This window comes from Triturus cristatus, chromosome 12 (genome assembly GCF_964204655.1).
Source record: "Triturus cristatus chromosome 12, aTriCri1.1, whole genome shotgun sequence".
Taxonomy (NCBI): domain Eukaryota; kingdom Metazoa; phylum Chordata; class Amphibia; order Caudata; family Salamandridae; genus Triturus; species Triturus cristatus.
Window position 1 is genome coordinate 585880233 of NC_140595.1, and position 16876 is coordinate 585897108.

General features: G+C 46.7%; 1 protein-coding gene across 3 annotated transcripts in view; it reads left to right on the plus strand.

Moving 5' to 3' along the window:
* Nucleotides 1–16876, plus strand: part of DHODH (dihydroorotate dehydrogenase (quinone)) — a 212406-nt gene that overhangs the window by 58150 nt on the left and 137380 nt on the right. For all 3 annotated transcript variants that reach the window (XM_085637375.1, XM_085637377.1, XM_085637376.1), the window contains 3 exons: nucleotides 1014–1096; nucleotides 1259–1446; nucleotides 1769–1882. In XM_085637375.1, the coding sequence (XP_085493501.1) occupies nucleotides 1014–1096; nucleotides 1259–1446; nucleotides 1769–1882 (385 nt within the window). The remainder of the gene's footprint in view (nucleotides 1–1013; nucleotides 1097–1258; nucleotides 1447–1768; nucleotides 1883–16876) is intronic.

Below are 16876 nucleotides of genomic sequence, written 5' to 3' on the forward strand. Positions count from 1 at the left end.
CAGATCAGAGGGGTGCCAAAGAGAATGGAAGGTGATGACATCCAGGGCTTCTCCTGGGATTTGCTACAGGCCATCATTTGCACACCTGATGCACCACCATTAGATTGGATCGCATATGTAGAGTGCAGAGGACTTCTAAATCCCTTTTGCTGCTAGTTATGCATTTGTGCATCATCGGAGCACCTGTAAAATCCTACATTGTTATCTTTTATGTGCCGCTTACAAGAATCACAGATATTTACAAGGAACGGAGCCTTAATGCAGTCCAGAGGCGATTTTGTTAACGGTTGGGAAAGAAGACAATTTGACTTGGGTGGGACAGAATAAAGACAAAGGACCCACGCCACTGTGTTGTGGTGCCCCAAAATGCCTCTGTTCCAAATCAGTTTGACTTTTTCATTGTTTCTGGAGTCTGGATGCTCTTCCAGAATCTTTAGTTTCTGTATTAAATGTTTTATAGTGATGTCCATTGATTTATAGCTGATGCTTGTTCTCTGACTGAAACATCTTTCTATAAGAAGCTGGCCTGAGGAGGAAAAAAGGCAAATGTCTTCTGGGTGGGTAAACAAGCGAAGCTGGAATAATATACATGAAGGATGAAGTGGTGTATTGCTATGCAAATTATTAGCTCCGCAACCTGGGTGAAGGTAGCAGTAGTATTACAATATTTTACTGCTCTATTGCCCGAGAGGCTTTTTACCACTCTCTCCCTGTCCTTCTTACTTCTCTACTTGTAAGCAGTACTGCTAGCTGTATATCCTATCTTTTCGTACATAATCAATGAATTTGTGTATATGCTTCCTCTTAGTAGCGTGCCTTTACTGTATGCACTGTGCTGTTGCATAGCTTTATGGTCCCCACTCAGTTGCTTATGCACATTTACTGCTGTCTGGGCATCACAGCACATATTTCACTTCTTGAGCTATTTAAGTAAGGGGAGGCCTTTAGGTATCATGACAGCTGCAACAAATTGAAGGCAGTTTTCTTTTTTTTTTAATCTTGTTTTATCCCAGGTATGGCTTTAACAGTCACGGCCACAGAGCAGTAGAACAAAGGCTGCGAGCTAGACAGGAAACACAAGTCCATCTTACGAAAGGTAACGCTTGAAAGAACTTTGTTTGTAAAACATTTGGCATCCTTTGATACCCCTAGTTCTTTCAATAATGTAATTTTGACCACAATGTGCAAGGATATATTCTTTCAACAATTTGGTGGTCAGAAATGTATTGTAAACTATATATATGTCGTTTACTCTCAGATGGCATGCCTCTAGGAATAAATCTTGGGAAAAACAAGACCTCCCTAGATGCCATTGTGGATTACACAGAGGGCATCAAGACCTTGGGACCGCTAGCAGATTATCTGGTGGTAAATGTATCTAGTCCCAACACGCCAGGACTTCGAGAACTCCAAGGGAAATCTGAACTGCACAACCTGCTGGCGAAGGTCTGTCCTTAATTTCATCTGCAAGGTGGGCACATTTAGAGGTGTTGCTGTGGTGAGTGGATTCACATGGAGGGCGTATGAATAAACCTTGGAGGTATGGGAGGAAATGGTAGAAGTTTGTGGTAAGTGATGAGTTGCTTAGGAGAAAGGAATGGTGAATTCTGAGATGACCGTGTGAGGTATGGCTGGAGGTAATGACGATGAGTTGAAGAAAGTGAATAATTGTTCTGACAAACCAGTATCTCTCTAAATTTCCAGGATAGGCGGAAATGACACCAACGTGTGCTTTACCTTTCTTCATGAACCGGGTCTCTTGCTGCAGGTGAAAAAGGAGAGAGATGCATTGAAGTGTGAGCCCAAACCAGCCCTATTAGTGAAGATTGCCCCAGATCTGAAACCTCAAGATAAGCAGGATATCGCCAGTGTCGTGAATGAGGTTAGTGAAACTTCAGTATGAACCATAGAGTTTCTGCTACAGCAAGTCATCAACTTGGTGCCCCACAAGGGGCTTTTCCATAACTGACTGCTCTGCTTGGAGTACTTAGTTAGGTTATGCAGTATGTTTGGCAGTGATCAGCTTATCTAGGTCTGTTTAGTGGGCCGAGCTATGTTGTACTTGATGCAAGATACAAGGCAGCTGGGCTTTCTAGAGTCTTCTCACCAAAGCACTATTTATGGCTCTTTATTAGGATGTTGAAGGGAAAAGTTCAGACAGTGAAAGAAGAATTTTAATGTTTGGAATGTTGTGTCCTCTATGGCTGCACTTGGAGCTGTGAGTCCTGCAACAAAGAAAACTAATCTGGTGTGGAGTCCATTCAATTCTTTGTTCCTGCACCATGCTGCTGATCCAGGCACACTATCCCCTGGTATTCTTGCAGACATGCCAGTCCCATCCCCCTCAAAAGACAACGGTCTCTCCAAAGCAACAGCACTAGTTCTAGGTCATTTCTTGTGTCGCCCTCCCCCATCCCCCCCCCCCCCCCCCCCCCCCAGCTGAGGTAATCCTCTCGATCTCCATTGAGTGGGTGATTCTAAACTATCTCTGGTTCAGGAAACGGCAACAGTTTGCATACCCACTGCTGTTTCTTAATATTTGGGGGGGAAGGGGGTCACGGGGACCATAGTAAGCTTCCTCCGGATTTGGTTTTGAGTTGGTAATGTCCAGTTGTTTAAGGTTCCCTTTTTTTTAGCTACCGCCTTGTTTTATGGCCATTGCTACAAAGTGTTTGAGTATGATTTTCCTTTGGGAAAAATGCCATCTCGTGGTGGAGGATTCTCTAGCCTGTTTGCAACTACTTGTATCACTATTTTAGTGTTGCTCAATAAGTGAGAGAGGACGAGCAAATCCTTCAACAAAAGTTGTAAAAACAGTTATAGGTGGAATAGTCCCTCTTGTCAGGTATTTACCAGGTTTCAGGACTGCTGTACCATGTTACAGGCTGTCATCGCAGAAATGAAGCAATGGTACCCGCAGTTAAATTAACATCGAACCTAACGTCAGGTTGTAAGACCTCCAGAACTTCCCTTTATGGGATAAACCCACTTGCATTGTCTTTTTATTGCTAAACACAACTCTTGCTCAGTGATGTCTCCTCTTAGCAATGTGAACATCTTCCCATTCATACCCCAGGCCCTACGGTCACTCAACCAGTTATGTGTACAATTGTCGCCCTAATTTTTTTTTTTTTGTATACAGTTGTGCATAATAATCTTCATCTGGTTGTCAGTCCTTCAGGCTTTTCCATGACCCTGTCCACCTCTTCATCTACTTTACCAGAACTGAACTTCAGATGGATCAGACAGGCTAATATGTTAACTGCTTTGTCTCCATACCCACGTGAAACCTGCACAGGGAGGCCAATTTAACAACATATTGTTCTTTCCATCTGTTGTGGTCTCTGATTTCCCCAATCAGACCTTGAAGTTAAACTAATTCTAACCTCCTTGGACGTTAAAGACGCCTACTTCGTGGGTGAGGCACAGAACTGCAATATGAAGCCTAAATGCCTACTGTCCTGGTGACCATATTTTCTTCAAAATATAGCTGAATATGAACTTGCTCCAAAGAACTCATGTTCTTGTATCTGCGAGTTTTCCTGGCAAGGAGGCTGTGCATTCCTGTATTACAAGTTATATTTTTTGCTAATTGTCACTTCACTTTCTTGCTTCAAGTCAACTTATGGCGTTAACACCACCGTAGGAAATTAAGGATTTCTTAATGACTGAAGCAAACAGGATATAGTTGGTGTTCTTCCAGAATCAAATTTCTTTCTGTGTCCTGCCATAGCTTTAGAAATGTTTAACTTGGTGCCTTGCCAGTTTTCACTTGATTCGCAAGACATTAGCACTTAGTGTTGCAGGAATTCTGCTCAGGAACAGAACTATGCTTGGGACCATAGAACATCAGGAGTCGGCGGATGAGTCACCATACCACCTCAGTACCATGAGCCCTAGTCAGACTAGTTATAGTGTCTCACTTGCCCTCCTACTCCTAACCTGAGGAACAAGTAAATTGACATCCCAGAACACAACCCTCCCGACCCTCTCGGATCGCAGTGACGGGACACTCCCTTTCGCTCATACACTTGTACTCGTCCACAATAAGATATGAAAGAGACACAAAGTAAGTTTGAAATGTTTCTTTAAACTATCGTGTTCTGAAATGCAGTATACGTGCCACCATTGGAAAACAACTGCCTAGCAAAAATAACACCAGCATTGTCAATAAACCGTATATTATGAAAAGACCTATACCCCCTTCCCTTCTACAGAAGCAAACTGATTATACAGCAAAGATCTCTGGGTTTATCAGCGAACGTTGTACCTTAGCATACACCGATGAATGTATTACATCTCAGATACAGCCATGATCTTCTCTCAGGAAATATCGGTCTGTCTCTGTGTGTTACAGCGATGTGGATACCTAAATGACAAGGTTCACATGTTTGTAAACAACAGCTGCATGTCTGTGTTGTGTCTAGGTGCGAGTGCCTGATCAGAACAAAATAACAAGGGATATTGTTGTTTGACCTTGTCTACTGTTCAGGTCAAATCCCAGAAAAGAACAGAACGAGAAAACAAGTACAGGTTCTGTGTGAAAATATGATGTGGCACAGAAGCCAACGTGATTATGTAGTAATGTGTGTAAAGCTAATGTGGCCTATGTCGTGGTCAATGAGGCTAACGTAGGGAAAACTACAAAAGGCCCTGTAGAAAACACATGACATTAGGGGTTAAGCAGTATCTAGCTTTCCAACTGTTTTCGGCGCACTTCGAACTGCTGCATTTCTCTCTGCATCCTCCCTCCCCTTGGAAAAAGATGGGATGCCCCTGCCTGTAGCATCTGCATCGCCTATGAGTTTTCAGAGAACCTTAGCAGATCGTTTCACAGACAAAATGCAGTCATTACAAACTACAAATGTTGGTCGTATTACGTATTCACTGTGCACTTTTTTAATAACCATCTGAAGTGGATTTTTCAAGACAGAAAATTGTGAAAAGTAGAGGTGTACCAGGCTTGCTCATGATAAATCAAGACCTAATGTAGGCTTCCAGGACCTATTAATGGAGAAAAAAGTATAGAAGTACCAAAAATGTGTGAAGTGGTTAGAAACCTTCATCCCGAGGCCAAGAAGTCTCTTTGTAAGAGCCGCTGACATTACGAGATTGGATTAGGCATCTTTTCTCTTGCATTTCTGAGTTTGTGAATCTAGCCCTATCTATGTATGTCGCTCTGAAAACTGGAGTAAGTGCATCTTTGAATGTAATTTTTTTTTTTGCATTGCTAATCAAGATGCATCTGTTACGATGTACTGCTAGTAAGATTTTGTATAGATAGGTAAAACATCCATAGGAATTCAAAGAAAACTGCACCAATTATTTACAATAGAGATCCCAGAATGTTTCTGTGATGATACTTTATTTTACGAATTCATACAGTTTTTATAGCTTGGACCAGGCTAGGAAAACTGCGTCTGAAGGTGTGCTGTACATGGCACATATCTGCGAAAAGTAACAGAAAACCTTTTCCTGAAGTAGTGATGATATATAAATATATTTATTGGGGCAGGTTCTCAAAATCCTTTGATCTGCACTCGTAGGTGCAAAATTATGATTTTCTTTGTGTGTGAATGTGAGACAGCCTGCTATATTTAAGGTCTTCCAAATGTAATTTTCTTGACCAGGTTTGCTGTGCAGGAGAAAGAGGAGCCGGGAAGGAAAAAAGCACTTCAGAGGCATTTGTTTTCTACTTCAGAATAGAATTTGAGTATTGTTTGCTCAAAGGCTAAACCAGCAGTAAGCACCTGAAATCAATAGGTAGTTGATGGTAGATTGCCATCAAGTAAGGATTGAGCCAAAAACTGTTTATTCCGGAATTGGAATGGAACATGACAAATGGACCGTGGTGGCATCAGGAGTTACTCTGCTTGCGTTTTTGCCAAAAGTGCTCGAGTTGTTGCTGGAGAGAGCACTTTACGCCAAAATTTACTGCCAGCATCCATGGAACGTAAAATATAGTGACCAGTACTCCTGTCGACTAGTGGGCCTTCGCACCCCTAGAGAATTTGCAGACCGCTTTCTAGGGTCCAAATGATACTCATTGTTTCTTCCTAGGTGGTTATTTGAGCACATTCTTCCAATTTTGGCTTTATGAAATTTATATTTAAGATACCAAATCCCCATAATCCTTCAATTTAAGCTACTGTCACCTGAAGGTTCAAACGTGTTGGTAGAATAGACAGTATAGTATAGACATTAAAAGCCCTTTCTAAATCAGCTGTGATACTCCTAAGATTAGGGGATCCTGAGGTGCTCAAAATGTGCCTCTCAATTAGCTGAGCCTTCAAGTCCTTTTCGATTGGCACCCATTGAAGTACTATTTATTAAAGGATAATCCTTTAGAAATTGAACTACAACAAGGGGTGAAGACTGATGCCCTGAGTTATAGTAAGTATTTATTTTTGTTTTTAAATATTAATTTCCCATGGTTTTTGTCTTTGAACTTTTTTATTTATATGACATGAACACGTGGCAGCAAGGAGCACCTGGTTGAGGTACTCCTGTTTGCCAACAAATCAACATATTCTTTAATTATTCAGAACAGAAAAGTGAAACGCAATGAGTTGCATTTATTAGGTGGGTCTACTGGTGTATGCAGATTAACATTATAATTGTTGTCAGCTATACAGAGCCGTACACTTAAATGATGTATTTGGTTGAATTTTTGTTTTATTCCATATTCAGTTTCGTCAATTGATGGGCTTTTACTGTGCTGTCTTCTTGGTCGAGTTAGAGGATAGTTATCAGGGACCAATACCATATCGCTATCTTCTTTTTCATATTTTCATATGTCTATAAATTGGTGATAAATGTTTATTTTAAATGATAGTTACATTAAGGCATGTTTCTTTTCCTTCAGACCTTTACTTCTAGTTTGTGCTGATGTTCTACTCAAGCCTGCGCGCTCAAATACACTTCAAGTTGTTACTTGTTATATTGTATTGCAGTTGTATAGCACTTCGTATCTCTAATGAGACGCTGAATGACATTAGCAAATGAGTAATGTGCTGTTCTGTTTTGGATTGCTTTGTTTAAATATTCATTTGTACAGTGCACATACAGCACTGAAGGGGCTTCTAGTCGCAAATCCAAAATAAAAACTCAAGAGGTCCGGCTTAAAAAGGGTCAATAAAATAGTTTTTCTGCCCTTAGTTAAACAAATGTTTGCTTTTTGTAAAGGGTAGTTGATTGCGTGTTTGTTTTATGGTAAGTGGAAGTCCATGCATTTGCATCGTGATTTCTATATTCTTTTAATATCAAAGGTTGGTCTTATGACCTCCGATGTCTCAGTAGGCAGTGGTGCATAATTGTCAGTTGCTCCTCGCAGGAATTTGTTAGGGAAAAGTTTGCATCAGGCATATGATTTTAAACTTGATCCTTTGGTCAACAGAGGGCCAATGCAGCTTCTTTCTTGCCTCTGGTACTTGATTGCTTTTTATTTTGCAGACACCAGTGTCACTGTGTAGTTCTGAATAAAATGAAACCTATTAAGTTGTGCTAGTTGAAAGCCTAAGCACAAGGAATTACAGTAATCCAATTCAGTCAGACATAATATGGGGCGGCACAATCACCTCATGGGAGGTAAGACTTTTCGTCCTATATTTCAAAAGTCCAAAAGAGGTAGGTGCAATAGACAAAATATGATTGTCAAAGGTAAGGGTCTGTTTGAAAGTCACTCCCAAAGATTTAACTTTAGTACCAAATGCTAGGTGTTACCCCATGGAAACAGGCCACAGAGTTGTTCCACCAAGAACTAAGAGCTTTGTTGTGCCTCATCCAATGCTGGACTATCCCAAAGCAGTCCTGGAGATTAGATGTGAAATTAGGTGCTGGCTAAATCAGTCACTCCACTATGAGTGCATAGTAGTATGCACAGCTCCAGGAATAATAAATGATGCATATCGGAAGTTGGACATGGAGGTTGATTAAACAAGTAGACTGTGAGGAACCTTGTGGCACTGCATTTGGCAGTCTGAAAGTGGTCAGTTTTTAATCTTGTGAAGGATCAGGTAGAAACAACGTTAACATGTTCCACACAATCACCTTGACATCGCCTCACCAACTCTGCTAACCTGTTCAGCAGTGCCTGATGGTCAGCTGTATCAGGTGCAGTGGTGAGATCCAAAAGTATCACTCCCACTGCGTAATTTTTATCTAGGTTAGCTCTGATGTCAGCATTCGTAGTGGCCAGAGCAGTCTCTGTATCTCTGCCGGGATGGAAACCCATCTGCCAGTTGTCCATCAGTATTCCCTATGCCATGTTGTCCCATAGTTGGTGGCCACCAGCTTTTCAAGAGCAGTGTTAAGGAATGGTAACTCTTGACATACGCAAGGTAGCTGTGTAATGTGTTTTCAACAAGTGCACTGGTAAATCATGAAGCACTGCTGGTGGGTAAGCGTCATCTGCTGATCCCGATCTGGTTTAAGATAAACATCAGGGTTCCCTCGTCATTGATTAACATTCTGATACCTTCCCATCCAAACCGGTGGGCATTCTGCATGGTAGGATAAAGGTTACCTTCAGTAGTGGCTAGATTGCTTTTTATGTCCACATAGATAGTTTGATTTTTATGAAAAAAATATTTTGCTAGCTGATTACAGAGATTCTAATTAACGGACTGTAAGACCTGGGGTCACCGGGCCCTAAGGGGGTAACGTGACTCGAGCGGCTGGGCACCCGAAGGCTTATGTGTAAAGCGACCATACAACATAACATACACATCCCCTGAAGCAGGAAACACACACAATAAGGGACGCCACACAGTAGGATCAATGCAAATCAATCAAGTTTTATCTAATCAAATGATAGGCAAGCACAGTTCCGTAGATGGCAATGGGCATCACTTGAACACATTAGCAGTGGATTCACCAGCATTTCATTATGGTCACATAGGCAGTACCTGAATACCTTAGCGTCAGATTCGCCAGTACTTCATTACTATGCAGTAGGCCACTCCTGTATACCTTAGCGTTAGATTCAAAAGCTCTTCACCACAGCTCCAGTGGCAATACCTGGCGAATCTGGGGGAGCGGTAAACACAGCGGTTAACCAGAGCGCTGCGCCCCTCCCACCACTAGCGTTTCCCTCTGCCGTGGGTACCACGCGCGGTATCCAGCAATGATCAGCGCTACGAAATAGGGCTGGGAACGTAGCGCCACCTCAGAAAACTAATAGCGCTTCAAGGCAGGGCTTGCAATCATATCGTTACCCTGGGCATTACTAGCGCTTCGGAGCAGAACCTGCGAACACAGCGCTACTCGCAGTCATAAGGCATTCCACACTTCGGAGCAGAACTGGAGAACACAGCGCTACTCGTAATCATAAAGCATTAAGCACTTCTGAGCAGAACTTGAGAACATAGCGATACTCGTAATCATAAAGCATTAATCACTTCTGAGCAGAACTTGAGAACACAGCGCTACTCGTAATCAACAGGCCCTCAGCAAGCGGTCCCCTTATACGCGGCAGTCTCAAGGCAAGGGGGCAATCCCACGGAGGGGAATCAGAGTCTCCGATGCAAGGGGGGAATCCCACGGAGGGGAACCAGTGTCTCGGAGTGCGGTGCCGCTCCCGATCGACAGGGGGCGCACCGGGTCCTCCACCAGCCTCCCGGGGAGCAGGGGGGTGAGTCCCAGGCCTCCGCACGGCCACGCTACCTCCCAGCCCCCGGGGGTTACCTTGATCTCGGCGTCCTTGGGGTCGGGCAGTTGCTCGGGGGTTCTTCACCTCTTCGGGTCCCGCAGTCAGTGCGCTCAGCGGCGTGGGCGGCCACGCGCAGTCCGCCCTCGTCACGTGGGTGCCGGGGGGCGGCTTCACGGCCTCTCACGACTCCTGCAGACGCGGCGACGGCAGCGACGGGACCTCGGGCTTCTCCGCGGACCCCGGATCGATGGGGGCAGGCTTCTGGTCCCCGCACCAGGGGGGGTGACAAATTAAGCGGGATGAAGGAGCGCTCAGCGCTACATGGGGGACTGGCTCAGGGGATCCCTGGCAAGGTCGGGGAGCGCAGGGCTCACAGCGCTAGTACCTGGTTGATCCCCAGCAGTCCAGCAGTCACTTTCAGCTTGGGTTTCAGTATTCAATTTCAGCGTTCAGTTTCAGCATGAAGGTTCAGCATGAAGTTTCAGCATGAAGTTTCAGCATGAAGTTTCAGCATGAAGTTTCAGCAGTCTTAATGGCGCAGATGTCTCTGGCGCCCTTGGGGATTCTGTTCCTTGGTCAAATGGATTGAGATGGTGACTAGCTCTCTCCTAGTCAAGCTTGGCAGATGGCCCCTGGATTCTCCTATCGCTGGGCTAGATCAGGGGGCTGTACAAGATCCCTCACTCACTTAAAAGGCAGTACCCAAGTCCTGTCACTTTCAGAGGCATAAGTCCCTGGCTAGGCCCTCCCGCCTACAACTCCTGCGTGGATCCTCCAGGTCTGCTTTACTCCAACTGGCCAACTAACTAGAAAAATTTCCCTCCCTCTGTTAAGTAGCCCTAGGTCAGGTGACCACTATCCAAGGCGGCAAAAAGTAAACCACACCTCCCTTCTAGAAGGTTCCAGCACATTCCAGGAGCTTCCCCATTCTACCTATGGGACAAAAAAGGCGGGCTGGTGTCGCAACATTGTTGTGGGGTTCCAGCCAGCTCCTGGATGCTAGGGTGCTACTAGAAAGGCCACTCTGCAGTAGCAGGGGCCTGTGGCAGCCATCTTGGGAGAAGGGAGCACCTGCACCTTAACATTGATTGGCAATGAAAAGGCGCCCGGAGACCTAAGTCCTACATAAAAATGAGGGTGGAAAAAATGAGGCACGATCAAAAATAGAGGGGGAGACCACCCTAGGGCTGACAGGTCTAACACGCGTCCCCGCCCCCCCAGCCGAATGAGGGGAGAGCTACCCAACCTCTAGGGAGTTCTCATCGCTAAGGCGGAAAAACCTGGCGAGACCGTCAGCATTGGCGTGGTCAACTACGGGCCGATGTTCCACCCGAAAGTCCATCCCCTGTAGGGAAATGGACCACCTCAACAACTTGGGGTTTTCGCCTCTCATCTGCATGAGCCAGCGAAGGGGGCGGTGGTCGGTCTGAATTAGGAAGTGAGTTCCAAAGAGGTATGGCCTCAACTTCTTCAGCGCCCAGACCACCGCGAAAGCTTCTCGCTCGATGGTGCTCCATCGCCGTTCCCGAGGGAGGAGTCTCCTGGAGATGAAGGCCACAGGTTGATCTTGGCCCTCGGTGTTGAGTTGCGAGAGCACCGCACCTATGCCGTGCTCTGAGGCGTCCGTATGTACAATGAATTCCTTACTGAAATCTGGAGTTGCGAGTACTGGAGCGGTACACATCGCATGTTTCAGCGTTTCAAATGCCTCCTGGCAAGCAGCTGTCCATATGACCTTGCGAGGTTGCTTCTTAGATGTCAATTCTGTCAAGGGGGTTACGATGGTACCATATCCCTTGACAAACGGGCGGTAATACCCAGTGAGGCCGAGGAAAGCTTGGACCTCTGTTTGGGTCTTGGGGGGCTCCCAAGCCAAGATGGTCTCTATTTTGGCCTGGAGGGGTTGCACCTTACCTCCGCCCACCAGGTGTCCCAGGTACACGACAGATCCCTGTCCAATCTGGCACTTGCTGGCTTTAATGGTTAGGCCAGCGCGTTGCAGCGCCTGCAATACCTCCTGGAGGTGCTGCAGATGGTCCTCCCAGGTGCTGCTGAAGACAGCTATGTCATCCAGGTAGGCCGCTGAGAAGGATTCCAGGCCAGATAGTACCTGATTCACTAACCGCTGGAATGTGGCCGGAGCATTCTTGAGCCCAAAGGGCATCACTGGGAACTGGAAGTGGCCCTCGGGGGTGGAGAATGCTGTCTTCTCCTTTGCTCCATCGGCCATGGCAATTTGCCAATATCCGGATGTTAGATCAATGGTGCTGAGGTACCGGGCTGCTCCCAGCCGGTCCACCAGCTCGTCTGCTCGTGGGATGGGGTGAGCATCTGTCTTCGTGACAGAGTTCAACCCTCGGTAGTCCACTGTAGGAAGGTGGATATCTGACTATGGTTACCCCCAAATTTTTGCCTAGTGTCTAGCTGGTTTTTCGACTTAGTTGGCCTGAGATCCTGCTATTCAGGATCTCAGCCTGGCTGTTCTCTCTTTAAAATGGACTCCATGTACCCTAGGTACATACCCAATTGGTTGGATCACCCTGTCAGCCCCTGTACCAGTGTACACTAGGTACCCAGGGCATTGGTGTACCCAAGGCCTGCCAGGGGCTGAAGCATGTATTATGCCACCCCAGGCTTGGCCTAACAATCTGACACAACTAGCTGATCACTCAGCTGGGGTAAGTTGGTGTAATCACCTCTTACTTAGGTGTAGTATACCTATACCTAACCTTGAGTGGGACACATGTTAACCTATAAGTCACTCCTATGGCAGGCCTTAACAATCCTGAAGGCAGAGTGCTTGGTTCCATGTGAGATGGTGCTCTGGCATGAGCTGAGCCTGTCTGCAGTGGTCGGAACAACTTCCTTCTACTGTTTCCAGATATCGTCATACCATATACTCTTAAGTGCATTATGAACCTCGCGGTTAAATGCTATCTTTGGTTTGGCTTTATCAAAACCTGTCGAGTAAGGTGTCATACGAATTGGAATACTAACCCCTCGCCAATTCTGGCGACGGGGTTAGCATTCCACCCTTCTAGAGGGACACGACATGTACAGTACCTGAAACCCGGGTAAAATCAGACATAGCCTCAGCTCCACAAAATGGATGCTGCCACCACAGACACAAGTCTGCCCTCCTGCTGCTGGGAGTCCTTCCAGCTTGGAAGGTGTGGACAAAGGGTTTCCTGCCAGGGGAGGTGCATGCACCACCCCAGACAGGATTTTGTGTATTGGTCAGGTAGGGCTTGAAAGAAACCAGACATGCCTGTGGCTCACAAGGAGCCTCGGTGCATATGCCAGTTCAAACCGGTCCTGGGGCACTCTCACAAGGAGCCTCGGTGCATATGCCAGTTCAAACCGGTCCTGGGGCACACCAGTCCCGGGCCTGGGGCGAGCTGGACAAAGGATTGGGGGGGTAACCACCCCTTTCCTGGTCCCACCCATAGGGAGGGACCTAGCAGGTAGTCCGGCCCCTAGAATCCGCTTAAAGGTAGGAGCTGTGTCCTAAGACTTCAGACATCCTGGAATCAACTTGAAACTAAGAAGAAGACAGGAACTTCGACATTCTGCTGCACAGAAGACTGAAGGAAATCTCCCCTGTGGTCAGGGAGTGACCACCTTGCTAACGCAAGCACCATCCAGCGAATCAACGTCTGCTTTGCCGCCGCCTCCCGCCGGAGCCCGAGCCCAGAGACTGACAAGACCTGGACCTCCAGACCTCTCACCGCCCGATCCACAGTCCCTGAAAAGAGGAGACCCGTGGAGGCAACGAGACACGTGGAGCCAGCCATCTTGGAAACGACAATGACAAGCTGCAAGTGCAACAACCGAGGCTCCCTCCAAGTTGTGCTTTGGGATCTGAGAAGCCCAACACCCGAGCAGCATCTGCACCAAAGGTGAGCCCTCCAGCATCTCCACGATCTGCGTGGGGCCCTTCTGCATTTTGCCACTCGACGCGCCTAACCGGTTGCTGGCCCGCTGGCTAGTAGCCATCTTGGCGACGAACTTCACGAAATACACCGCTGGTCTGGTTGCTCCAGACTGGCCCTTGCTCCCCTCCAAAGGAGCAGTCCCTCTGACCTTGCTGGTCAGAACCATCAGCTTATTTCATCTCCTACAACAATTGCTTTTGCCAAGGCTTGGTTGCTTCGATCAAGTCGCCGACACCGCCGACAGCGAGAGCCTGCGTGGGACAGCTCGTGAACCGACTCCTGGACGTCGTCGACCTCCAGGGACCACGTGGCTGCAGAGACAAGCTACACCTTTCTTCCTGTTTGCACCCGACATTGCCTAGTACCCACCTGGTGCCACGCTGGTCACTGGCTAGTGACTGTGAACACTGTCCCCTCTGCTTACAGGTCTTCAACATCCCCGATCCACTCTTGGATCCACCGCATCTCTCCCGGACCGACCGCCTGCAGCATCTTTGTCTTCAGGCTCCACGGAACAGATAGAAGAAACCCGACGCACTTCGAGGCCTATGCACCCGCTTCCTGTGGGTGAGGTAAAGCTGGCACTCCTGTGCCCAAGTGTAGTATTACATCTCTAGTGCCTGTGTTCCAAATCTTGAGTTCCTAGTCCATCCGGAAGATCCTCTTTGCAGTAACTTTGTACTTTTTACGCACCCATTGAAACCTATGGGAGTACGCGTGTGACTATTTGCTCTGCACACGCCACCCGTGGACCTCCTGGTCACTAACTGAAGTTAGCTCCTTGTAGGCCCAGCGATTCTAGAGGCCCTAGGCCTTTTCCCTTTTCTGTTCGTGGTACTTATACCACTATTTTAGTATATGGTTTGAGTGGCCACCAGGGCCTATCCATATAAAGTGCAACTTCTGTGTATTCTACTGTAATCTTGTTTGACGATTTGTGCTCCTGTGCTCATAAAGAGACTAGGGGTTACTTTGAGAAATAAATACATATATATTTTGAATATATATCTGTGTGGTGTCCTTTCATTGGTATAAAAGGGGGTTGCATTTGGTAAAACAGCTGGCTTAACACGCTTCACGAGTTTAGCCTCAAAGACTGCTTAGCCTACGCTACCACTAGGGCAGCTAGTCCGAAAAGGTTGACTTACAACCACACCATAAGGGTTGCTTGGCATGGTACAAGGTGATCACTTTAACTAGTGAGCATCATATACCAGGCCAACTTCTCACATTGGTGAGCAGCGGTTGGATTTGAGCTTGCTGTGTTTTACCATTGTAATCTCTTGGTTACCAATTGAAAGATCACATAGGTACCTGTAGGTACATATAAAACAAGATTAGATATACTTAAGTTCTACTGAACTTAGTTGTTGTAGAGCAAAGGGAGTAGCACACCCTGACTACAACTACTAGATAGGTTTAGTAGGTAAACCCAAGTGTAGGTAGATTGCAACACATCCACCCACACTTAAGAGCAATGGCTGGGGCAGAGGGGTCCACTGTACCTATCTCTGTTGAGAGTGACCCCCAGAGGGCACCATCCATCTTTGCTACCCTTAACCAGAATGAGCTCCGGCATTTGGCAACTCTTAGAGGCCTTAAACAGCCCAAGAACCCTACCTCTGCTGAGCTCAGAGAACTCTTGCAAAATGATGAAAATCAGAGAGAGCTCAAGAAAGCTTCCCAGTTAGCCCCCTTAGGGTCAGGAACAGGAGGCCCCCCTTCTGAAGATGCTACAGAAGTACCCCTTTCCAATAGCCATCCCTTAGATGAGAACCATACTACAGAGGAGGAAAGTGTAGAGGATACAGAGAGTAGTGATGATGAAGGGAGAACTAGCCCAGTGCCAAGTGTTATACTTGGCCCAGCTAAACTAAGGCTATTGGGGACTGACAATGGGATCATCCCATTGGATCTCCCCAGTGGACTTAACCAGGGGCTTGGGAGGCAAAGGAATCGCTCGGGTGACTCTAATGCTTCTCATGCCTCTAGAGGCTCTCAAGGTCACTCCAGGAAAAGGATGACCACCCCTCAGAGGAGGGAACATGAGGCCAGAATGCAGGAAGCCCAGCTGAGTATCAGAAAGCAGGAGCTAGAAGTAGCCCTGATGGAAGAAAAACTGAGTAAGGCTAGGCAACCTAGAGAGTGGGTCTATACCCACTGGTGGCAGCATTGTCCCTAAGGACAAAGATAGGGTCTTTGATAATAGGAACCTGTCTAAGGTTGTGCCCCCCTACAAAAGTGGGGATGATATCCACAAATGGATAACTGCTCTTGAGAGAGCCTGCAAAGTACAGCAGGTTCCTGAAGACCAGTGGGCAGCAATCCTCTGGCTCTCCTTTGAAGGAAGAGGCAGAGACAGACTCCTCACTGTTAGGGAGGAGGATGTCAGAAATTACAGAGTCCTGAAGAGTGTCCTAGTTGATGGGTTAGGCTTAACCACTGAACAGTACAGGTTAATGTTCAGAGACACCCAAAAGACACAGACTCAGGACTGGTCTGAATATGTTGAATGTGCCACTCAGGCTTTGGAGGGTTGGTTGCTGGGAAGTAAGGTATCTGATTATACAGGATTGTACAATTTGATGATGAGAGAACAGATTTTAAGTAACTGTCAAAACCGGCTCCTCCATCAACACCTGGTAGACTCAGATTTGACCTCTCCCCAAGAATTGGGAAAGAGGGCAGATAAATGGGTCAGGACCAGGATCAGGCCTAAGAATCAGGGTGGTGACCAAAAGAAAGATACCACCAAACCTCAAGAGAAGGGTGGGGATAAAGCAAAAGAGAAATCTTCCTCAGGGCCCCAAAACTCCACACAGGGTGGTGGGTCCCAAGCTCCCTCCTCTACCACAGGTAAAAAGCCTTACTGCCATGAGTGTAAAACTCCTGGGCATTGGAAAACTGACAGCAGTTGCCCAAGGGCTACAACAAAACTGTTCCTCCAATTACTCCTGTCACACCACCTATTACTGTCAGCAGTAATCCCCCAGGTGGTGGGAGTGCCCCCAAAAATTTGGGTGGGTTTACTTGGGGAACACAGGGGGACCCTGGCTTAGCCAATTCCCCTACAGCAGATACTCTTGTCTGTGATGGTGGCATGGGGTTTGCCAACTTCACTGCCTGTCCCAACACTTTGGGTAGGTACAGACAGGAGCCCTACATCAATGGTACAAAAGCTGAGGCCTACAGAGACACTGGAGCTAGCATCACAATGGTGGCCCATTGGCTAGTTCCCTCTGAGCAGCTTTTGCCTGGTTTCTCCTACCAGGTGACCAACATTGATGGCAAA